The sequence below is a fragment of the Bubalus bubalis genome, chromosome 16 (assembly GCF_019923935.1).
Source record: "Bubalus bubalis isolate 160015118507 breed Murrah chromosome 16, NDDB_SH_1, whole genome shotgun sequence".
Taxonomy (NCBI): domain Eukaryota; kingdom Metazoa; phylum Chordata; class Mammalia; order Artiodactyla; family Bovidae; genus Bubalus; species Bubalus bubalis.
In genome coordinates this window covers 46,981,054-47,005,836 of record NC_059172.1, presented here as the reverse complement: position 1 = coordinate 47,005,836, position 24,783 = coordinate 46,981,054, and the positions used below count along the sequence as shown (strand labels likewise).

Sequence of the window (24,783 nt, the reverse complement as noted above, 5' to 3'; positions counted from 1 at the left end):
CTCCCTGTCTGAATGGGACAGCTTCCCTAATCTTAAGCTTTTCTCCATAATTCCAAGCAACCCTAAAGAGACTTAGGTCCACATTTGCCCTTCTTACTACTTGGAAGGCATCCCACCTATTGAAAAAGAGGTATTCCTTTCTTTCTAGTTGGGATACTTCTCCATGCATATTTTCCTGTGATTTCAGGAAAGCATACTACTTTCTGCACCTGTGACTCTGATTCCTCCTTTCAGTGGGCTGAGCTCTATAGTCCACTGCCCTTTCTGGAGCCTCTGCTGTCTTCCACAATGCAATACTGTATTTTTTCGCCTTGTTTTCTGCTACAAAATATCCGTCTTGTGCTGTTTGTAACTTTTTTCAGCCTCAGGGGAGAGACTGTTTTCTCTTCCAATTGCTGGGACTCTGTAAGTGAAGGTACACATAGTTACTATGTATTCCTGCAGCATTAACTGCTTACACTTGGTTGCCTTCTGAACAAGCATGTTACTGGCATTTCATGCTAATTTCTGTTCTTTGGCCAATACCTTTAATACTCCCCATTCCCCTTGTCCCAATTACAACACAGTTGCTAGGAGTGTAAAAAGCAGTGGGTTCTGTGTAAGTAGGGACCTTGTCCCTGTGCTGTGCTTAGTCGCTCAGTCACGTCTAACTCTTTGCAACCCAATGGACCATAGCCTGCCGGGCTCCTCTGTCCATGGGTTTCTCCAGGCAAGAATACTGGAGTGGGTTGCCATGTCCTCCTCCAGGGGATCTTCCCAACCCAAGGATCGAACCCAAGTCTCCTGCATTGCAGGTGGATTCTTTACCATCTGAGCCACCAGGGATGCCCCATAAATGATTGTTGAACAGGTGAATGAAACCAAGAGCAAGAGCAATCGGCAGAAGGGATTCAGGTAGTGAAGAATCACTTTGGTGAACAACACACATCAAACTGGAGAGCTTTGTGAACTGTGTAAAGAAAGTGCTGATTCCTAGAAACAACGGGGAACCATTAATATGTTTTATAGAAGAATAGTTTGTACACATACAAAATGCACATATCTTAAATGTACAGCTTGATGAGTTTTTACGTATGTGTTATATATACTTGTGTAATTACTACTGAAATCCAAAGAAATATTTCCAGAACTTCAGATGGGGAGCTTTTGTCTTGATTCACAGCATTTTGGAAAACAAGTCTAGTCTGGTATAACTAGGATTGGAATTACAATAGCCGTTCGTGGTATTAGGGCATGTTTTCAGTTGAATAAAAACTCTAGTTCATACCGTTTAACAACATGACAGAACAATACACTGACCAGCATTTATTAGTCATCAGCGTGTGTTGGCACTTTATATTCATTACTTCATTTTATCCATTCCATGGGGTTGTGTTACTATCCTGTTTTACAGATGCTGAAGGTTAAAGAGGTAATTTGCCTTAGGTTCCACAGCTAGAAAGTAGTAGAGTTAGAATTAAATCCAGCACTCTCCATCACCAGAGACTGATCTCCTGTTGGTGATCTGCTGCCTCAAATATCTGGGACCCAAGTTTAAGTAACAAAAATATTAAGTCTTTGGGATAGGAGGTGATTTATCTTTCCTACCTGCACAGGATGAATGCTATTTTTAGGCGCATTATGACCTGTGGCTTATTAGAATTGTGAGAGGGAAATGGGTCTTTGGTTATATAACAGAGTAATGTCCCTTAAGATGGATCTCTTATGAGGGGTGATGATGCTTTTAGTGAAAATGGTTCTTTAAAATCTATGTATAGCAAGGTCTCTGCAAATTTTGAAAATAGGACATAGCAAAGATGAAATGTAGACCTAAATATCCAGAAATTGCAACAGTTAACTCATATTAAACATTAATGAGTAGAATAAATGCATGCCAGTCTTGGTGAAGAGGCAAAATTCTTATAACATTCAGATTGTATTTCAAGAGCCAAGACATGTAAAGAAAATATGTAACTTCCATAGTCACAGAAAGGAAAAACAATTGTCCTCAGCGTTGCTTAAACCAACAGTCCTCTATATGTGTTATTTTCTTAATTTGGTATCACAATGCAAAGAAACCCATCACAGCGGAAGTCATACATGACTTGAACATTTGAAAAAAATATACTTAATATTTGTCCATTGTGTTTTCAGACAAACTGGGAGGGTCATTTTGGCACATTAAGGGATAACTTGGGAGTCGTCAACGAAGCTTAGGTTTTACAAGATGAAAGCATGGCAGGAAGTGTCAGGTTACTGTGGAGAAACATGTTTCAGGAAACTTAAGATTTAAATACTGTGCTTTATCCAGGTTGTTTGGTGAAAGACTGCTTTCTGTGTTGTTTAGAATAGTGGGTACAAAGAATATGTTGCCAGTTGTATTTACTTTTAGAAGAGGTGTGGGTTCCAGAGAGTCAGTTCAAAGATTGTTTTGATATCTGTTTATTTTAAAATGGGGATGGGGTGGTGATGGAAATGGCTTTCTACTCAAAGCCCCTCCTGTTGGTAAGTTTTAAAAAAAATCAGTTCAGTTCAGTCGCACAATCATGTCCGACTCTTTGCGACCCTATGGACTGCAGCATGCCAGGCTTCCCTATCCATCACCACCCCCCAGAGCTTACTCAGACTCCTGTCCATTGAGTCGGTGATACCATCCAACCATCTCATCCTCTGTTGTCCTCCTGTTCCTCCCACCTTCAATCTTGCCCAGCACCAGGGTCTTTTCAGATGAGTCAGTTCTTGCATCAGGTGGCCAAAGTATTGGGAGTTTCAGCTTCAGCATCAGTCCTTCCAATGAATATTCAGGACTGATTTCCTTTAGGAGGGATTGGTTGGATCTCCTTGCAGTCCAAGGGATTCTCAAAAGTCTTCTCCAATACCACAGTTCCGAAGTATCAGTTCTTCAGTGCTCAGCTTTCTTTGTAGTCCAACTCTCACATCCATACATGACTACTGGAAAAACCATAGCTTTGACTAGATGGACATTAGTTGGTAAAATAATGTCTCTGCTTTTTAATATGCTCTCTAAGTTGGTCATAGCTTTTCTTCTAAGGAGTAAGCGTCTTTTAATTTCATGGCTGCAGTCACCATCTGCAGTGATTTTGGAACCCAAGAAAATAAAGTCTTTCACTGTTGCTATTGTTTCCCCATCTATTTGCCATGAAGTGATGGGACCAGATGCCATGATCTTCGTTTTCTGAATGTTGAGCTTTAAGCCCACTTTGTCACTCTCCTCTTTCACTTTCATCAAGAGGCTTTTTATTTCTTCTTCACTTTCTGCCATAAGGGTGGTGTCATCTACATATGTGAGGTTATTGATATTTCTCTTGGCAATCTTGATTCCAGCTTGTGCTTCTTCCAGTCCAGCGTTTCTCATGATGTACTCTGCATTTAAGTTAAATGAGCGGGGTGACAATAAACAGCCTTGACATACTCCTTTCCCGATTTGGAACCAGTCTGTTGTTCCATGTCCAGTTCTAATTGTTGCTTCTTGACCTGCATACACATTTCTCAGGAGGCAGGTCAGGTGGTCTGATATTCCCATGTTATTAAGAATTTTCCACAGTTTATTGTGATCCACACAGTCAAAGGCTTTGGTATAGTCAGTAAAACAGAAGAAGATGTTTTTCTGGAACTCTCTTGCTTTTTTGATGATCCAACTGATGTTGGCCATTTGATCATTTAAATGAAGCCACCAAAAGGGAAATAGAATTACGGCTAAATTCTATATAACTAAAGTTACTCCAAAAATACAAATAAAAAATAGGAAGTATCATTCAAAATTAAAATAAATATGTAAAGTCAGGGTAGCAAGCAGATTAGTCCCTGCCCCCTCCCCCTCCGCCCCCATACGAGGAATTTCTTTGCTGCCCTGTTCAGAGTGCTTATTTTTAAGTAGCTTTTTGGTTTGTGCACAGCTCACCATGCAGGGGTTGTCTCTTCAAAACGATGTGTCCCTGGAGCCAGCAGGTCCAGTTTCCAGGAGCCCTTGCTTGTAGAATGACCGAACACCTTCAGCACTCATTTCTAGCATTAAGCTGCCTTCCTCCAAGTCATCCCTCAGATTTTGTGATGAACAGTTAGTGGCAAAATAGGCTTTGAGGAGGCCAGTCAAGAGGGAGAGTAAGGGAGACACTCAGAACTGACATCAGTGTCCTAGGCAGTGCCCTTCTGGATGAAGGGGAAATCAGTTGTCTTTTAGATGCGTGTTTCTGGTTTCTTTTTAAAATCTTTTAAAAAGATTGTGAAATGTAATAATCAAACATTAAGTGATTTGCTAGGACTCCTCCTGTCTTCCTCTGCTGCCTTAACTGCCATCCTTCTGTGATGACTTCATAAGGTGATGGTTGGGTGGCTTTGCTAACAAAAGAGGAAATAGTTGGAAAACTAACAAAAATATCAGTGAAAGAATAAGTTTGAGATTCATGCAGATTAAAAAAAAAATCCTGAAATCATGTCCTTTAGGGTAATACACAAGGCAACTGAAAGGCAACTAAGGCAAGGTGTGAGAAAAGTGAAGAGATGATCAGGCATTGAAGCAGGCAGACTTCGTGTTGTCTCTTTTGTTCCAAAACTGTTACAGTTTGTTCTAAGGACTGATGCCTGCCTTTGGGTTGGAGATAGATCTGAATTACAGCTATAGGTGTGTTTCTAGTTTTTCTGGAACTTGAAATCTAGAGTTTTACGTGTATGTAAGTTAATTATGAAAAATGGAAAAAAACTGCAGTAGAGCTTTTACAATCTTCTTACATGTTTCAGATGTGAAGATTCAGAGATGTTTAGTATCCTTTCTCCACTTGGAAGCTGCTGTGAATAGATTTCATTCAATAGGGAATTGACATAGTAGGATACACTTTAATACAGTGAAAATATTTTGATGAGTTCTGGGTAAAGTTATGTTGGTACTTGGGCAAGTAAGCATAAATTTTAAAATTGTTATTTTTCTTACAGTCTTATTTTGTAACGGATTATGATCCAACCATCGAGGATTCCTACACAAAGCAGTGTGTGATAGATGACCGGGCAGCCCGGCTAGACAGTAAGTAATCTTCCTTTATTTGATGGTTCATATATCATATTTTTTTAAGTAAGCTTTGAAGTTTTGCTAGGTTAAATAACTACAGTTGAAATGTTAGATGATCTTGAATATAAGTTCATCTTTTTCATTAAATTGAATCTACATGTTAGGCAATTTTAATGTAATGTAAAACAATAACTGGATTGAGAGCAGGTAAAATTAGTCATGTCACTGTAACTTGTTAAAGTTGGGTTTATTGGGACATTTGGGGAAAAAAACAAATGAGGTCTTGGCTCTTCCTGCATTTTGATGAAGGCTAAAACGGGTGAAGTAAATATAGAAAAGCTTCAATATTTACTAACTTGCTTAGAGTTTATAGCACAGAGGCCTTAGCAAATAGTGTTTTGTGCTTGGTTAAACATTCCACTCCTCCACAAGAGAAAGGGCTGTTCTTTTAACTTGTATGATTCTTTTATTCACAGAGATCAATGAATACCTCAGCACCTGTACATTCAGTATGGTATTGGGGGGTGGGGTGCACCAGCATTTCCTTCTTGAATTTACAGATATCTTTTTCAGTTCTTTTCATAGAGGAGGTAAACATCCAAGTGACTTCAGAGGTTATCTGACTCGGTCTGCCTATGTGGATTTGATATTTATAACCTTGTCATTGCTATGCTAATGTATTCTAACTACGAAATCAACCTGCACTGATGAAGATAACGCTGCGACTGTCTGCCATTAGAATACATTTGTCTTTAGCATTGAAAATAAAGGACTAAAAGGGGAATGCTGTTTAAAAAATTATACCAAGTGTGATGTTTTCCAAAGGATTCACAGTTACTGGGCCTGCCCATGTGAGGGAGCCATTTTTGAGAGATGCACACATGAACATCATTACATTTCTTGTTTTTTCTTTAGTTCTGGATACAGCGGGACAAGAGGAATTTGGAGCTATGAGAGAACAGTATATGAGAACTGGCGAGGGTTTCCTTCTGGTCTTTTCAGTCACAGACAGAGGCAGGTTTGTATTAGTATTTAACTGTAGATCTCTCCTGTTCATGGCTAGCTCACTGTTCATTAAATTTGCATTCTTGTTTGTACAGGAAAAGGAAAAGTAAGAAAGTACTAAATGGGGCAGGGGAGTCTGAATTCTGATATTTGACCAAATTAATGAATTTGTTTTTGTTTTTAGTTTTGAAGAAATCTATAAGTTTCAAAGACAGATTCTCAGAGTAAAGGATCGTGATGAGTTTCCAATGATTTTAATTGGTAATAAAGCAGATCTGGATCATCAGAGACAGGTGAGAGGGTTTTGCTCTTGGGAAACCAGTTATTTGTAATTATGTAAGTGAGCAGCTATATTTAATGAGAAAGTGCCGTGATCAAAAACACTGTGCTGAGTGTGGCACACTGGATTTGATAGGAGCTGTAACAGGTGACGGGTTAAAAGGAAGTAGATTTGGGGATATTAAATTTTTACATATTACACAGAACTTCAGTGGACTGTAAACCTGCAGGTATTTTATACCAGCTCCATTCACATGTTATAATTTCTAAGGTAAGACCTACAGCTCTAATTTACATACTCTTAAAATTACCCCTGTGCTGTGCTTAGTTGCTCAGTCATGTCTGACTCTTTGTGACCCCATGAACTGTAGTCCACCAGGCTCCTCTGTCCATGGAATTCTCCAGGTGAGAATACTGGAGTGGGCTGCCATGCCCTCCTCTAGGATCTGCCCAACCTGGGGATCAAACTCAGGTCTCCTGCATTGCAGGAGTATTCTTTACCATCTGGGTCACCCGGGTAGCTTAATTCAGTGTTAATGCTGAATTACCTCATTTAGAGAATGACTTTAATTTAAATGACAGTATTTGAATTTTTCCTAAGTCCTGTTAATCACATGGGCAGCTCTAACTGCCCAATAACCTGCAGGAAAATAATATTTTTAGTATTTAGTTGCAAGCTTATTTATACTCATTTGTTCTTTACCCAATTATTTCACATTTGATTTTTAAAATTTTTGGTATATATTGGCCACTCCTCTTTTTTGTGGGAGAGGAGAACAAGATCAGATGTAAGTTAATGGAGACGCTACGTTATTTAGGTCTTTAGTCTTTACCCCCTCATCTGAAATACAGTTGTTTCAATACTTTCTTAACTTGTGTGCTGGTATTTAAGTTCCATTTTTTTATATGATCTTGGTGTTAATGTAGTCTTTTGTTGGCAGATTTTGTTTGAGAGTGCAGACATCAGGAAAGATGGGTTGACAAACAGCGTTGAGGACAGACTTCCATTTTGTAATTAACCATTATCTAAAACAGAATCTTTGATTCGTGTGCTGTTTGTAAAGTTTTGTTGAAGGTATACCAAATTTTAGACGTGAACTTGATAGGATGATACTGTTCTAATGCTAAGTTTAGACATGTTTACCTGGTATAGAATAAATCTTACTGATACTTCTCTTTCAGATCTGATTTATTATAAAGTTAAGGTGAAAAACATTCTATCTTCATTTCAAACCAGTATAAGCTGTTGAAAGTAATTTAGGATATGGCATTGATCACATCCTAAAACTTGGAGTAGACAGTCCATCTTTTTAAAAAAATTTATATTTTATCTTGAGGTGACCATCTTCTTCAGCATTTCTCAATCTAATTATATTTATTAGCTATTGCTCAGTAGGACTTTTTTTTAACTGTTCTTCTCAGCCCTTTCGAGTACTAGAAACATTTGTAGATGTTGTTGGATCTGAGAACTAATGGCAAAGTAGCTCTGCCGGGAATGGGGGGTTCTTGCTGTATCTAATGCTGGATAGATATATTTCCTGCCCTGGTTTTTCTCAAGCTTTTTCATGGTGGTAACTCCAGTAAAGGAATTAGTTGGCAGGCCTGGGCTGAGCTGGGAGTCTTCTATATGTTTGGCAAGATTAGGGAGAACAGAGGAGGGGCGAGTGTGTCCACCAGAACTAAACAAGTCTTGCCATCATTAGCTTGGGGGCAGGGAATCAGTATGAATTATTTTTAAGCCATTTATATAGTGAAGATTGCTAGTATTTGGAGTGTGGTTTCCATCTGTCTGCAGATATTAACATATCATGGTACTTTGGCTTTGTTTTATACCATAGATTTATAAATTTTTCATCTTAAGTTTTTTTCTTTTTTTTATTAAAGTAATAGAGTCTCAGAGTAAAATAACAACACAGTGATAAGAGAAGCAATATTGGGAATAAGTTTAATATTTTCATCACCTCAAAGATAGGCAGTGAGCTTGAAGTAAGTTCTTTATTTCTGGGCTTTAAAACATATGCATAGACATTAGTTACTGTGTAAACACTGAAAGGTTCAAATGTATATATGTATCCAAGGGAGAAAAGCAAATGGCTGAAAACTGCTTAATTTTCTGCTCATTCCTATGGGTCTCCTCTCCGAAGGATAGGCACAGAGAGACATCTTATTACTCCCATGCTTTGTCTTCTCTTTTCTAGGTTCCTTCACAGCCACACTTGGGGTGTTAGCTAACTCTTGAAAGTCACCTTCAGTACTCTTATGTAAGAGCCTTTAGTGCTGACTGGAAATCCTCCTACGTTTCCCTAGTCCATTCATTTCCCACTTGTTTGGATACTTAATACTTACTCTCTCATTCTTAAGTTTATAACACTTCCCCTTCCTCATTATCAGCAGACTGATGATGAGTGGTATTTTCCTGAGGAACTTCTACATGGTCCCACCTGCACGTGCACTAACCTGAGTGCACGTGTGCCCCATCAGTTTTGCTTCTCCCCACTTGCGTGGATTAACTTCACTTCACTGACCAACCTCTCTGGTAGGCACTGGAGCCCATCCATTCTTTCTCCTGGGCATCACCCCAGCAGTTGTTCCATCCAGGTGTTCCAGTTCTCTCCTGCATGATCATTTCCATCAGCCTGAGACATGCTGCAGTGCTCTCATCTTTATAACAAAAAGTAACCATAGCAAAATGGCAACCCACTCCAGTATTCTTGCCTAGAGAATCCTGTGGACAGAGGAGCCTGGTGGGCTGCTATCCATAGGGTCGCATGGAGTCAGATACAACTGAAGCGACTTAGCATGCATGCATGTATTGGAGAAGGAAATGGCAACCCACTCCAGTGTTCTTGCCTGGAGAATCCCAGGGATGGAGGAGCCCTCCGTGGACTGCCGTCTATGGGGTCGCACAGAGTTGGACACGACTGAAGCGACTTAGCAGCAGCAGCAGCAGCAACCATAGCAAATGCTAACATCACGTCCCTCTTTGAGAACGTTTTTCCTCCTCCTCCGAGTAAGCAAAACTCCTTAGAAGTGTTATCTCTACACTCATTCTCTACTTCTTTTCCTTTTTGGCACTGACTGCAGGCATGTAGCACCTGGTCAAGGTCATTGCTTAACGCAGATGTCAGTAACATTTGACATAGATACTCACATTCTCCTTTTTGAGACACTTTACTGAGCTCTGGAGCAGTATTCCCTGCACCTCCTCCCTCCTCCCTTTGTTGATTCCTCCTTGTCTCTGTCAGGTATCTTAGGGCTGAGGCAGACTCTCTCCTAGGCCCTGGGTGTACAAACATACCGTTTGCCTCCTAGCCTCGAGGGCCTTACTCATAGTAGCTGAAATGCTATACTAAAGGTTTCTTATCTTTGAAAACCCTCTTTAGAATTAAAGGTGATATTATGTATATCTTGGCATCCTTACTTGCTGTACCAGCTGAACCCGGACAGGCCACAGGCACCCTATAAAAACTTCCCCTTGTTTGGAAATGCTGACTTTTTGGCCATCTCTTTAGATTCATAGTCACTAACCAGTCTGATTGCTGTCAGTTGCTGGTCAGCTTGTTAATTCCTGCCTTTGTCTTAGGCATGATCCTTTGGACTTGCTCTAGTTTCTGTGCTGTTTTCCTTACAGAGCAAATGCCATTTCCCTATGTTCTTTATATGTGGGTCAGCCCTGGATATCCCTACTACTGCTCCTGAGATTCTGAACCCATCAGGGAGGGGAGATCAGCCGGAAGAGGCTTTGCTGCTTCCTTTTGGCTTCTGTATGTCTCTGGACTTGATTCTTGCATCCCCTATTCATCCAGCTTTTATAGAACACTTTCTAGGCACTGATGACAGAAAAAAAACAAAGTCACTGACATAAAAAGAGATCTGTAGAATTTGAATGGCAGTATTAACACATACCTGAGCCCTTAGAGAGACTGATCATTTTGTTTATCCTGTCAAAGGTGTAATAAGAAAATATAGGTAAATGATTTCCTTGCCCTTGCTGAAATATAAACATTATTAAATATGACAGCATATTAATTCTGAAATTTAATACAGCAGCTGTGTGTGGGCCTGGACTGTGAACTTCCTGATAGCTCTGATTTCAAGCTCCTTGTCCTTGACTCAGCCTGGTCTAGAAATCAGGAGTTTTTGTCTGTCTCTCTTTCTTTTTTTTTTTTTTTTTTTCCTTTTGATTTTTCCCCTTTTGCCTCTCCTGGCTTAGTTTCTCCGTTCCTCCTTGTTAAGTACTTGTCATCAATAATTTGAGAAAGGAGCCCATTTCACCTGTAACAATGTATTACCTCAGTGTGCTTATCCCCGCTCCTCCTGTCTGTCGGTACCTTGACCACAGAGTGCCCCTGCATCCTCCCAGGGAAAACAGGCTCCTCCCCACAACAGTAGAGTAAGGGTCTCTTCTGGCTATACCTGTTGGTGCCTTGTCTGCATCTAAAAGGTTTGTAAGCACCATGAGGGCTTCTCAGTTTTGACCACTTTGTTTTGTTCATATTTTATCCTTAGCACATAGAACAAAGTTGCTGAAGGAATGAATCAAGGCATCAGTGAATCAAGATGTGGTATTAAAATGACTACATAATAGATATTTTTGAAAAACAAATTTTGCTTCTGTAAACTTAGGTTGTATTGTAAACTCAGTACAACCCTAAGTGAGTATTGCAGATGTTGTAGTCTATTCCTATTAAACCCCATTTGTTTAATAAAATTGCTCTCATCATTCCCATTTTGCTCTTCTCAATTTAAAAATACATGGTGTTAGATAAACTTGTATTGTTGTGGATTTCCACTAACATTCATCTGTGCCTTTGAACTGAGTCTCACTGGAGGTTTCCAAGTGTAAACCTGAATTTCTTGCATCGGGTTCACCTTGGCTGTTTAAAATGAAATATTTCTGGGTAGCACTCAGATCTACCAAAACCAGGCTTAGGATTTGGTATCTTTATAAAATTCCCTGGTTGGGGAACCTCCAGGAAATCCTTGTTTATGTGGCTTTCAGTTTTTTGTTGATTTTTGGCTTCACAGCGTTTTGGCTTTGTTCCATATGGTGTTCTTTTTGTCATCTTTTTGCTTTTGTGGTGGTGGTGCTGTTTTTACTTCTTAACTAAAAGTATGCTCAGTAAGCTCAGAAGCAGCACTATATGTGGTTAGAGATGTCTTGACCAGAAACGTGTGTGTGAACTTTGCTGATCTCAGTTCCTGGAAGATTGATGTGAGACCGTGCTAACAAACATGAACTAGCTAACAAACAAACAAATGAAGCACATAAACAGTCTTAGCAGTGGGATTTTTTTTTTAATCATCTACACTTATTAATTCATTAATTTTTCTTAATTGTATAAAGTTGGGTCATTTTCCTGTTTCCCTCCGGCTGAATATATCGTTTTGGCGGCAGAGGGCAAGGTAGCTTTCTGAGGAGTAATTGAGCAGAAAGAGCAATATTCTTAAGGATGTGTATTTCCCTCCCACAATCAAATTACCTGTATTAGTAAAGTAAGTAATTTATTGAGATTGACATGTCTCAAATATTTATTTTTACCTTACTTCAAAGTAAAAGAAGAGAGGCATAAGTATTTGGTCATGGTCTATTTCCTTAACATATATTTATTGAATAACTGCTCTGTGCTCTTCTAGGCTCTGGGTGTACAAAGGCAAGTAGACCTTACAACTTAGCTAAAAATGGCATAATGCTGGGAGAATGAAGAGACAAAACCAAAAATTGTAGTATGTTGACTTTTTTTTGCTAGTCATTAAAGAATGTGATGGTCATTCTGGGATACTGTAAAAACAACAGGAAGTTTTTGATTGCTCAAGTCTTGAATTATTAGTATGAAATGAATTAGTATAGATAGAGTTGGGAGAGAAAGGAGGACATCCCAGGAAGAAGGAACAGAATTTTTGACATGAGGCTCTTTTTGTAGGAAGGAATTTCATGTCAACTTTTCTTAAAAAGGAATTTTCCTTTCTAAATTGGTGGCTCTTTAAAGCTTTCTTTTCATACTTGGCTTCCTTACTCATTGTTAATTGCTTGTTTAATTTGATTGATTTATATTTCAAACTATAGGCCTTATGGTACATGTACTGTTGTGAAGGAGAGGCAGAGTACATTTTAAAACTGTTAAACTTACATATACCAGTGCTGTGTAGAACCTGCCTGCCACTCTTTTGAAACACAACAGGGTATAATCGGTTATAAAGTAATTGTTAGATATATACATGGTAATGTAATAGCCTAATGACATTTCACTGAAGGTGCTAAATTTTGTGAATGTAATATTAAATTAGGAAAACAAGCTACATGAAAGGAATGGATGGAACAATACTTTGAGCTGAAATAGGGCCAGGAATAATTCATATTCTAATCAGCCAGAGTGGCAAACTCACCTAGAAGTTAATATCTAAAAATTTATTTCAAAAGCAAAGGTGAAGTAAAGACTTCTCCCAGATATACAAAAATGGAAAGAATTTATTACCAGCAGACTTACGTTAAAAGAAATGGAAAAAGAGGAAAACTGTACCAAATGGAAATCTAGATCTATACAAAGAAATGAAGAACACCTTTACCCATTTATGTGGGTAAATATAAATTACTTTTATTATTGTTACTTAAATCTCCTTAAAACATAATGGGATGTTAAAAACAAAAATAGTGTTGGTGGTAATAATAAAACTTACCATGAGGAAGAAACATACTGTTAAAAGAGTCTTAAACTATACATGGATTGACATTCCATTTGAATTAGACAGAAGTGAAACATGTATATTATAAACTGAAGCAGTTATAAAAATAACATAATACATGCTGCTGCTAAGTCGCTTCAGTCATGTCCAACTCTGTGCAACCCCATGGACTGCAGCCTATCAGGCTCCTCCATCCATGGGATTTTCCAGGCAACAGTACTGGAGTGGGATGCCATTGCCTTCTCCCAACATAATACATACCTAGTTCATTAGCCAACCAAGATGATAAAATGGAATTGTGAAAACAATACAGCTTATTTAATGCTGGAAGACTAAATGCTTTGTCCTTAAGATCAGAAACAAAAGTATCCCCTTTCCCTGTTGTCTTTGAGGTTCCAGGCAATACGGAAGGGTCAGAAAAAGAGTGAAAATGCATCCACGTTAGAAAGAAAGCAACAAAAAACTGTCTTTATTAACAAATGGCATGATTACTTATGTAAAAAGAGTCTGTGGCATTTACAAAAATAAAAACAAAAAACACCTAGATAAGTGGATTTAGCATAATTCCAGGATCTAAGATAAAGGTACAAAAATTATGATTCTATTTTTGCAGAGAAAAATCTATGTCCTTGAAAAAAGATGAGAAGAATGTGGTTGTGTATGGATGAGAGGTTCCTAAATTTTCTATTTTTTCCTTTTTGCTCATCTGTAATTTTCTCACCTGTATTTATTATTTTTTCGTGTGTGTGGTAATGGCAGCAGTGAAAGTCTTTTTTTAAAAAAAAATATATTTTCAGCCCCACCATATAACTGTAAAATATCAATAATAATAATCATATTTCAGCCCTCTACATTTAAAACACATATAGGACATTTACGTACATTAAATTAGCATTTTCTTATTCTGACCTGGCATTTATATGTCATCAGCAAAGCCACCCTTCCATGCTTACCTTCCTTCATTGCCTCGTGTAAGGAAGTCGTCATGAGTGTGTGTGGTCCTTTTCATTGTTATTTTCCCCCACGTATTTATTGGGAGTCTTCCATGTACCAGGTCCTGGGGAATGCAGATGGGAAGAGGATCATGGCTTCTTGATGCTCGCCCTGCTCTCCAGGTTCCCCTTTTGCTATGTTCTCTCTTGACTTGCTGTATTCTAGCCATTCTAGGCTTTTTCAATTCCTGGAACTTGGAGCACCTTCACACCTGCTATTTCCTTTGTCAAGGATACTTTATTTTAACTTTAATTTTATACTGGGGTGTAGCCAATTAACCATGTTGTGATAGTTTGAGGTGGACAGTGAGGGGACTCAGCCATACATGTACATGTATCCATTCTCCCCAAACTCCCCTCCCATCTGGCTGCCACATAACCTTGAGCAGAGTTCCATGTGCTGTATAGTAGGATTTGGTTGGTTATCCATTCTAAATATAGCAGCGTGTGTATGTCCATCCCCAATTACTTAACAATCCCTTTCCCTCATCCTCTCCCCTGGCCTTGCAATTATAATGAGTTCGTTCTCTAAGTCTGTGAGTGTTTCTGTTCTGTAAATAAATTCATTTGTATCATTTCTTTTTGGATTCTGCATATAAGAGGGATACTTCTTTACTTTGACCCAACTCCATAGCCTTTGTTTAGTTTCTAACCTGAAGATCACTTCTTCAGGGAGGCTTTTCCTGACCTGCCCAGAAGGGTTATAGACTCTCATATCACTTTGTATACTTCCCAGTACTTATCACTGTTGTGTTGAATACTTTTGAGTAATCACTAGGCTAACATCTTGCCTCTGTGGTGTTCTGAGTTTTTCTGCAGAGCTGGGCTTCAGCAGTATGTGTTAAGCTGTTAAGTCTCTTGGTTCATCTTACGACAGACAAACTTGGTCTCTGGCTGGATTAACAGTGCAGTTGGTGGCCAAACAGTAGATAGAGCAGATTTAATTGTTAATACTGTACCTCAAACACAACTCTTGGAATTTCAGGTAACACAGGAGGAAGGACAGCAGTTAGCACGGCAACTTAAGGTAACATACATGGAGGCGTCAGCAAAGATTAGGATGAATGTAGATCAAGCTTTCCACGAACTTGTCCGGGTTATAAGGTAAGCAGAACACATACCAGAAGTTTGTTTTAATTTATTGAATTTGATGGATAGTCATGCTGTGCTTTTTAAAATAATTAACTGGGGGAAAAAAATCACCATTACATGTTTTTAGTAAGAAGGAGGAAATTGTAGGAGTGATTCTTGGAATCATTTTTGACATAGTATGTTAAAAACTTTAATTATGTGCGTATTCTAGTTGTTTCCAAAAAGCCTAATTTTATTGTGTTGAAGTAGAGTACACATAGATTTTGAAAAGAATCAGTGCAGCTTCCGAAGGCAGAGGTGGTGTGGATAGGGTAGTGAGGACAGCAGCTCACCCTTGAATGGTGACCTTTGTCAGATCCTGGGCTAATAAGTGCTTTGTGTGTGTTACTGCAGTTCACCTCCGCCACCCAGCAGTGCCCGCACTCTGAGATGAGAAAACAGGCACAGAGAGGTTAAATGATTGGAGCATATTAGAATGGCAGAGCTGGGGCTTAAATCTAGGTCTCTGATTCCAGAGCCTGTGTGTGCTCTTAGCTTTACTTTTCACCCATTCCCCCCGGCTACAAGGAAACCAGGCCTTAAGGATTTAACAGTCCCACAGGACACAAAGTATGATATCCACACTTCATAGAGGCTTTCTGTTAGCTGGCCTAGGGGGCCCCTATGATTCAGAAAGTGTTAATGGGTTCCAGGAAGCTTGAGGTGGTGAGTGAGATAGGCTGGAGTTTGTGTGTGTGAGAAAAGAGTGCGTTGCTTTAATGGGCAGGGTTTGGTTAGTTTGCTGGTTTGGCCCCTACTTCACCCTCTTTTCTTAGATCTGCTGGTTTCTCTGCTAGTTAGTTTGACAAGTATATGGACCTAGTTCCTGTTAGTTGTACATCTAAGGTGAATTGACATATGAGCTATGGGCTTCTGTTGTACTTTTTTTTTAAGCCCCTTTTTAAGACATTGTCTTTGTGGGGTGGAAAAGAAGTGAAGATTGTCTTTTTGTTTTTTTTAGTAATTTGTTAAAACCCAAATTCTGTTGTTTTTTTAAGGAATGTAGAGTTTCAGTTTCTCAAGTTGGAAAAAATTTGAGAAGTGAATAGTGATGTACGACATTGTGAATATATGTAAAGCCACTGCTCTGTACACTTAAGAATGGTTAAGATGATAAATTTGATGTGTATTTTACCATATGAACCAGTGCTTTAAAAATTTTTTTTATTGCTTTTTTTGAGATATTTTGTCCTTGGTTTTGGTTCTCAGAATTGATCCATATTTATTGGTCAGTCAGGAGTGAGGAGGGGGTATAGGAGACTTTTTTTGTGCCAGAGACTGTTAGATGTTTGAACATAAACAAAAATCTTCAATCCTTATAGCAAACTGTGATAGGTAGGGTTTTATTATCCCTCCTAAAATAACGCAGCTCAGAGAGGAAACTAACTTCTCTAATACAGACTTGTAGCTACAAAGTGGCTGAACTGAGATAGGAATGGCACACCTCATAAGGGCAGATACTCTAGTGATAGGTGTTCCCTCCTAAGGATACCTTGGAGTCATGGAATTTCAAACTGGGAAGGGAACTTAGATGTTGTTGAGTTCAGTGTCTCACCTAATTGAAGACTTGCCCATAAATGAAGCTCAGACAGGTTTGCTTATGCATTTGTGTATCCCTGCCCCCAATGATTGGCTTTGATTCCCTTGTTGAAACTTAACACCGACATGCATATGCACGAAAACCAGATTGGTCCAACAGTAACCTGCATTTGTAGCAATATATTACCAAAAAGACAATTATCTGTAGATTTTTCTGTCTTACAGGAAATTTCAAGAGCAGGAATGTCCTCCTTCACCAGAACCAACACGGAAAGAAAAAGACAAGAAAGGCTGCCATTGTGTCATTTTCTAAGAATCCCTTGAATTTTAGCTACCAACTGCCAGGAAAGCCCTCATCTTCTCCTCCTCTCCTTACAGTTTACATCACGTTGGTACCTTTCTAGCCTTAGATAAATGATCACCGTGGTAGCCTTAGACCAAGAAGCTGGCTAATCCTTTCCATGAAGCTAATCCAATGGTCATTTCAAGACAGATTTAATGGAAACACTAAGGCTGCTTCAAAGATTATCTGATTCCTTTAAAATGTATATCTATATACACAGACACATTCTTTTTTTTTAAAGCTTACTTTTAATAGGGATGAATCAGTTTTGGAATCTAAGCTGTTTGCCAAGCTGAAGTCATCGGTTGTGAAATAACTTTTAACTTCTGGAATCTTATTGCCTACTGTTACTCTAAATAGAAACAGAGAGAGTTTTTTAAAATGTGAATTTTTGCCTATCTCTAAAAATTTTGATGTCAACTTTAGTTAACCTTAAATACACTGAATTGAATCCACAAACGTGAGACATCTCAGACCTTTCCTGATGCTATAGCCTTTGTTTTCCAGTGGCCAAAATACCAAAATGCCTATTGTATTTATAGGTTAAAAACTGCGTGTAAAGCCTTTGCTATTACTCCTACTCTTTAAGATAATAATATTCTGTGTGGCCAAATATTTCGACTCATTCTGGACTTAGGCATTTCACTGTTCTTGGCATTTTAATTTAACTCTTTTTCACAGCCATGTTGAGAGTAAAAATAAATAATTTCTGTCTGTCTTCCTTTTCACGTATTTCTGGATAAGGGATTCAAAAACCTAAAACTGTTTTTGTTTGTAATATAAAATATGGAATTGATCTTTCCAGGGTCAGAGATGATTAATGTTTTGCTATATACTTTTATACATTATTTTCTTATCAAACTAGTTAACAAGTATTTTTATATGTTTGTAAGCAAATATGCTTTCACAGCATACCTTGTGTATATGTAAAGATAAGTATTTAATTGTCACTGTTCACTTTTAACTGACGAAGAGAAAAAAAAAAAAAAGTGAAAACTACAAAAACTGTGGTAGAATCCTACGTGCTGTTCTGGTCCTGGTTGTACCCCCCTCTGGCCAGTCACATAGCTACTTAAGAAGCCTTCCTAATAGAGTACAACAGGATGCGAATCTGAAATCACTTCCAATATCCCCTACTAGATGTTGACTGTTCTATCAAGTAGTAAGTGGTAAAACTTTTAACTGACAAGTAGTGTAACTGTGGATGACTTCTGCCTTTGTTTTTTAATTCTGTGGATTGTGTTTAAACAATTCAAAAGCTTGTTCCTGATTGTGAGATACTAAGTGGTATTGCACAGTTGTCACTTTGTTGAATGTGTACAACAGTTTCATGAAGTTTATAGAGCGTACCCTTGTATAGCTTCAGGTGCTAGAATTAAAATTGATCTGTTATCACAAGATGATGCTTGAATGACTTGTTATTTTGGTGGTTTGTTGGAGGAAACTTATTTGTAGTTCTGTGCCGTTTCCCTCAGATTTGAATCTAAGATCAGTACTGGTTATTTAGCAGGTGAACTTGGAATCTTGTGTTTTAGTGTTCTGGTGGTTTCCTGAATATTTTCTTAAGTCATTGTTTCTTAAATTTTTTCTGTGAAGTGCTCCTGATAGATGCTCAACTGTAGAGAAGAGAGGAGGGTGAATATATCACATACACCCTCTCTGAAGAAGCAGAGCACACAAATTTGTTTGAATGCCTATTAAAATTACTACAGCATTTATTCTGTGGGTTTTGATGCTATAGTACTATCTCATATCCTTGTTAATACTTTCAAGTTGGGAAATTTTTTTTTATTTATCATTTGTAACTTCAGATAGTAAGAGACTATCTATATAACATTCATGTTTAGTGGGAAGTCTTTTATTTTATTCTGAGTAAATGCTTGGTAGCAAAGCAGCCTGGACGTTAAATTTGATTATCTCAATTTACTTTTTTTTTCCCTCTCTGTGCTTCACTTGGATGCCTTTTATATATTCAAGTTCCCTAACCTTTTCTTCTGCAGTTGTTCAATCTGCTGTCAGTCCCATCCAATGAATTTTTCATTTCAAACCTTACAGTTTTCCTCCTTCTGTAGACCTGTTTTTTGTTTGTTTGTTTAAATATATCTTCTGTTTCTTTCCTCATTATGTTTATGTATTTTTCTTATCCAGCCCCTCTCAGCTGAGTTCCTAGAGAATTGAGTCTAATGCCTTGCCTGTTGTATGTAGTGAATTAACTTCTCTTCTGTGCATCTGGAATGGTTCTAGCTGTGTACCATTCTTGAGATAATTGAGAAAATAATCCCTCAAATAACTTTTTTGTAGTGCTTAATTCTCTTGCAGAATGCTGATTGAGAAAGGCTGCTTTGAATAGTTGAACATAGTTATAATAGCTGTGTGATATCCTTGTCCACTGATCATCTTTTTAATTTTTGAATCTCTTTATGTTCACTGGTTTTTTCCTCTAGTTATGGTCTCATTTTCCTGCTTCTTCGCATGTCTATTAAGTTTTTATTAGATGCTGGACATTATGGATTTTATGTTGTTGGGTGCCTAGATTTTGTTGCTTTCATTAAAGATTGTTGGGCTTTGTCCTGGTTGCTGATCTATGTGTAGTTCAGTTTGATCCTTTCAAGTCTTGTTTTTAAGCTTCATGCAGTCTCAAGTAGCTTTTTTTCCAGGATAGTTTAGCTCCACGACTAAGGTGTGGCCCTTGTGGAGTCTCTACTGAGTGCTCTGTATAATCAGTGAAGACTCTCCAATTTAGCTTGTGGGAAGTCAGACAATTCCTAGCCACACATGAGCTCTTGTCCCAGCTCCTGGGTCATTCTTTCCCTAGCCTCCTGGAGTTTCACCTTATACATGCAAATATTAATATTTAACAAAGACTCGTTGACCCTCTGCATATTTTTGGAGCTCTTTTTTTTCTCTCTCCCCTCCAGAAGTTTGTCCTGCAGCTTTCAGCTGCTTCAAACTTCCTGATCTCCAGTGTCTGTCTTTTCAGCTCAGGGAAACATTTGTGCCCTGCTTGGAATCCCCTACCCCCTCTGCAGTCTGGAATGTGCCTCTAGGCAGAAAGCCAGGACAATCTTAAGACTTAGTTTATTTGTTTCCCTTCCATCAGGGATTGTAGTCCTGTGCTGCCTGGTGTATGTTTGAAAACAGTTGTTTCACATGTTTACTCAGGTTTTCTGATTGTCTAAGGTAGGAGGGTAAGATTTGGTTCATGCTATTCCATGACTGAAAGATGAGGTCTTTCCCATTTTATTTCCATCATATAATCAGAGGTGCCTTGTAGCCATAAATCTATGACTTGAAATCTTCTCACAAAGAGTGACCAGCCTCATGGTGTGAATAGTGCTTGTCTGTGTGGTCGTTCTTTTCCCTCTCTAGCCAGGAGGCTGGCAGACTTTATCTGTGACGCATGTTCGTAAATATCACTGTGGGGTTTGCAAGCCATGTGGTGTTTGTCCCAGACACTCAACCCTGCCACTGCAGCACCAAAGCAGCCATAAGCAATCTATAAATGAAGGAATGTGGCTGTGTTCCAATGAAACCTCATTTGTGGACACTGAAATTTGTACTTCATATCATTTTCATTTGTCATGAAATATTAATTTTTTATTTTTTTCAAAAAATTCATTTAAAATTGTAAAAATCATTCTGTACAAATGGCAGACTGGATATGATCTGTGGCCCATGGTTTGCCAGTCCTGCTCTCTTAACACATTTAACATTTGAGATTATATTCCCAACTTTAGAAGTATGATTAAGTATGTAGAAATTCTTTCAAACAGGATTTCCTGAATTAACAGTCATGAGTTTCTGCCCTAGGAATTTTCTCCCTATATTGTTTGCTTGGGGCTTTACAACAATCTATAGTTGGACATTATGGTCTATTGACACACCTCCTGCATTGAGAATTCCCTGTATTTAGAGCTTCAGAGTTTTGTAACATAGATTGGTCTTTTACTTTATCCTTTGACTATTAAAATTCAGTGTAACAAAGTTGTATATACTTGAGTTCTAATTTGTTCCTCTTCTAGCTTTTCATCACCACTTGTTTATTTATTTATTTTTCCCATTCCTATACACAGTGATGCCATTGAACAAATAACTGACAGGTAAATAGGAGAGGATTATAAAGCGATAGGTTTTCGTATCACTTGAACACTTATGGGTACTTAACCAGTGACTGCTTATGAAGTTTCAAAGTACTTTTAGGGGAATAAAAAAAGGCATTTTAATTAAAAAAATTTTTATTATAGTTGATTTACAATGATGTGTTACTTTCAGCTATATAGTGAAGCCATTCAATTTTACATATATTCATTCTTTTTTAGATTCTTTTCTCACACCGGTTATCAGTATTGAGTAGAGTTCCCAGTGCTGTACAATAGACCCTTGTTGGTTATCTATCTTAAATATAGTAATGTGTGTATGTTCATCCCAGGCTCCTGATTTATCCCACCTGTGTTTCTCCTTTGATAACTATTAGTTTGTTTTTGAAATCTGTAAGTTTGCTTCTGTTTTGTAAATAAGTTCATTTGTATCATTAAAAAAAATTGGGTTCTGCATGAGTGATATGCTATTTGTCTTTTGTCTGATTTACTTCACTTAGTATGATATCTCTGGGCCCATCCATGTTGCTGAAGATGGCATTATTTCATTCTTTTTATGGCTGAGTAATATTCCATTGTACATATATACAATATATACATACCCCATCTTCTTTATCCATTCAGCTGTTGATGGACATACAGGTTGCTTCCATGTCTTGGCTTGTAAATGTTGCTGCAGTGAACATTGGGATACATGTATCTCTTTTGATTATGGTTTTCTCTAAACCTGTGCCTAGCAGTGGGATTGGGATTGCTGGATCATATGGTAGTTCTACTTTTAGTTTTTTTAAGGAACCTCCATACTGTTCTCTGAAGTGATTGTATCAGTTTACATTCCCAACAGTAGTATAAGTAGGTTCCCTTTTCTCTATACCCTCTCCAGCATTTATTGTTTGTAAACTTTTTGATGATGGCCATTCTGAATTGATGTGGGGTGATACTTCATTGGATTATAGTTTTGATTTGCATTTCTCTAATAATTGGTGATGTTGAGCATCTCTTCATGTGCTTTTGTCCCTCTGTATGTCTTCTTTGGAGAAATATCTATTTAGATCTGCCCATTTTTTGATTGCATTGTTTTTTGACATGAGCTTATGTATTTTGGAGATTAATCCCTTGTCAGTCACTTTGTAAATGTTTTCTCTCATTCTGTTGGTTGTCTTTTCATTTTGTATATGGTTTCTTTTGCTATGCAGACACTTGTAATTTCGTCCCATTTGTTTTTGTTTTTATTTTCATTTTGGAGGTGGATCAAAAAAGAAATTGCTGCCATTTGTCAAAAGGTGTTCTGCCTATGTTTTTCTCTAAGAGTTTTATAGTGTCTAGCCTTACATTTAGGTTTTGATCCATTTTGAGTTTATTTTTGTATATGGTATTAGAGAATGTTCTAATTTGATTCTTTCATGTGTAGCTGTCCAGTTTTCTCAGCACCACTTGTTGAAGAGACTGTCTTTTTCTTCATTGTCTATTCTTGCCTTTGTCATAGATCAATTGACAGTAGATGCATGGATTTATTTCTGGGCATTTTGTTCGGTTCCATTGATCTATATTTCTGTTTTTGTGCCAGTATCATACTGTTTTGATGACTGCAGCTTTTTAGTATAGTCAGAAGTCAGGGGGCCTGATTTCCTCCAGTTCCACTTTTCTTTCTCAAGATTGGGTTTTTTGTATCTCCATACACATTTAAAACTTTGGGGGTTTTTGTGTCTCCATAAATATTTGGGTTTTTTATGTCTTCATACAAATTTAAATTTTTTTTCATTTTAGTTCTGTGGAGAATGCCATTGGTAATTTGATAGGGATTGCGTTGAATCTGTAGATTACCTTTGGTAGTATACTCATTTTGACAGTATTGATTTTTCCAATCCAGAAACATGGTATCTTTCCATCTGTTTGTGTCATCTTTGATTTCTTTCATCAACATCTTACAGTTTCCAGAGTACGAGGTCTTTCCTTTGTTTCTCTTTCTGATCTTCATAGTTAGTGTATACAAATGCAGCAGATTTCTGTGTATTAATTTTGTGTCCTGCAACTTGACTGAATTTGTGACATGCTCTCACTGTCTTCTGGTAGCCTCTTGAGGATTTTCTGCGTATGGTATCATGTCATCTGCAAATAGTGACTATTTTTACTTCTTTTCCAATTTGGATTCCTTTTATTTCTTTTTCTTCTTTGATTGCTGTGGGTAGGACTTCCAAAACTATGTTTAATAAAAATGTTGAGAGTTGAATCCTTGTCTTGTTCCTAATCTTAGAGGAAATGCTTTCAACTTTTGAACATTGAGTATGATGTTAGCTATGAGTTTGTTATATATGGTGTTTGTAATATTGAGGTATGTGCCCACTTTCTTAGAGAGTTTTTATCCTAAATAGATATTTTTTCAAAAGCTTTCTCTGAATCTCTTGAGATGATCATATGGTTTTTATTCTTCAATTTGTTAATGTATCACACTGGTTTGAAGATATGAAAAATCCTTGCATCCCTGGGATAAATCTCACTTGATCATGGTGTATGATTGTTTTAATGTATTATTGGATTCAGTTTGCCAGTATTTTTTTTTTTAATTCATTTATTTTTAATTGAAGAATAATGCTTTACAGTATTGTGTTGGTTTCTATCTGACAGTATTTCATGGAGTATTTTTGCATCTATGTTCATCAGTGATACTGGCCTATGATTTTCTTTCCTTTTTTTTTGTGGCATCCTTGTCTGGTTTTGTTATCAGGGTGATGGTGGCCTCATAGAATGAGTTTGGGACTATTCCTTCCTCTGCAAGTTTTGAAAGAGTTTCAGAAGGGTAGTTTTAATTCTTTTCTAAATGTTTGTTAGAATTCACCTGTGAAGCCATCTGATCCTGGATTTTTGTTTGTTGAAAAGTTTTTAAATCACATTTTCAATCTCAGTACTTGAGATAGGCCTGTTCATAGTTTCCTTTTCTTCCTGGTTCAATCTTGGAAGAATGTACCTTTCTAAGAATTTGGCCGTTTCTTCTAGGTTGTCTATTATATTGGCATATAGTTGTAGTTGTCTCTTTTGATGCTTTGTGTTTCTGTGGTGTCAGTTGTAACTTTTTTCATTTCTAATTTTATTGATTTGAGTCCTCTCCCTTTTTTTCTTGATAAATCTGGCTAAAATTTATCAATTCAATTTATCTTCTCAAAGAACCACTTTTAGTTTCATTGATCTTTGCTATTTTTTTCTTTGTCTTTATTTCATTTATTTCTGTTCTGATCTTTATGATTTCTTTCCTTCTACTAAAGTTGGGTTTTGTTTTTTCCTCTTTCTCTAGTTGCTTTAGGTGTAAGGTTAGGTTGTTTGAGGTTTCTCTTTTTTCCTGAGGTAAGATTGTACTGCTCTAAATCTCCTTCTTAGAACTGCTTTTGCTGCATCCCATATGTTTTGTTGGATTGAAGTGTTTCATTATCATTTGTCTCAGGTATCCTTCTTTGTCTGTTGCAACATCCTTTATTTTAAAGTCTATTTTTCTGAAATGAGTATTGCCACTCCAGCTTTCTTTTGATATCCATGTGCATGGAATATCTTTTTCTATCTGCTCACTCGGTCTGTATGTGTTGCTAGACCTGAAGTTGGTCTCTTATAGACAGCATATATATGGATTTATTTTTGTGTATCTATTCAGCCAATATGTGTCTTTTGATTGGAGCATTTAATCCATTTACATATGATATGAAGGTTCTTATTACCATTTTG

General features: G+C 37.6%; 1 protein-coding gene across 2 annotated transcripts in view; it reads left to right on the top strand.

Moving 5' to 3' along the window:
* The window catches only part of RRAS2 (RAS related 2), a 78,328-nt gene extending 59,955 nt beyond the window's left edge, over positions 1–18,373 (top strand). The window contains exons 2-6 of one of the 2 annotated variants that reach the window (XM_025266691.2): positions 4,930–5,017; positions 5,918–6,020; positions 6,192–6,300; positions 14,948–15,066; positions 16,858–18,373. In XM_025266691.2, the coding sequence (XP_025122476.1) occupies positions 4,930–5,017; positions 5,918–6,020; positions 6,192–6,300; positions 14,948–15,066; positions 16,858–16,945 (507 nt within the window). In that variant the 3' untranslated portion in view covers positions 16,946–18,373. Of the gene's footprint in view, positions 1–4,929; positions 5,018–5,917; positions 6,021–6,191; positions 6,301–14,947; positions 15,067–16,840 lie in introns of both variants that reach the window. The other variant, XM_025266690.2, reaches the window with a different exon arrangement.
* Positions 18,374–24,783: the final 6,410 nt, after the last annotated feature.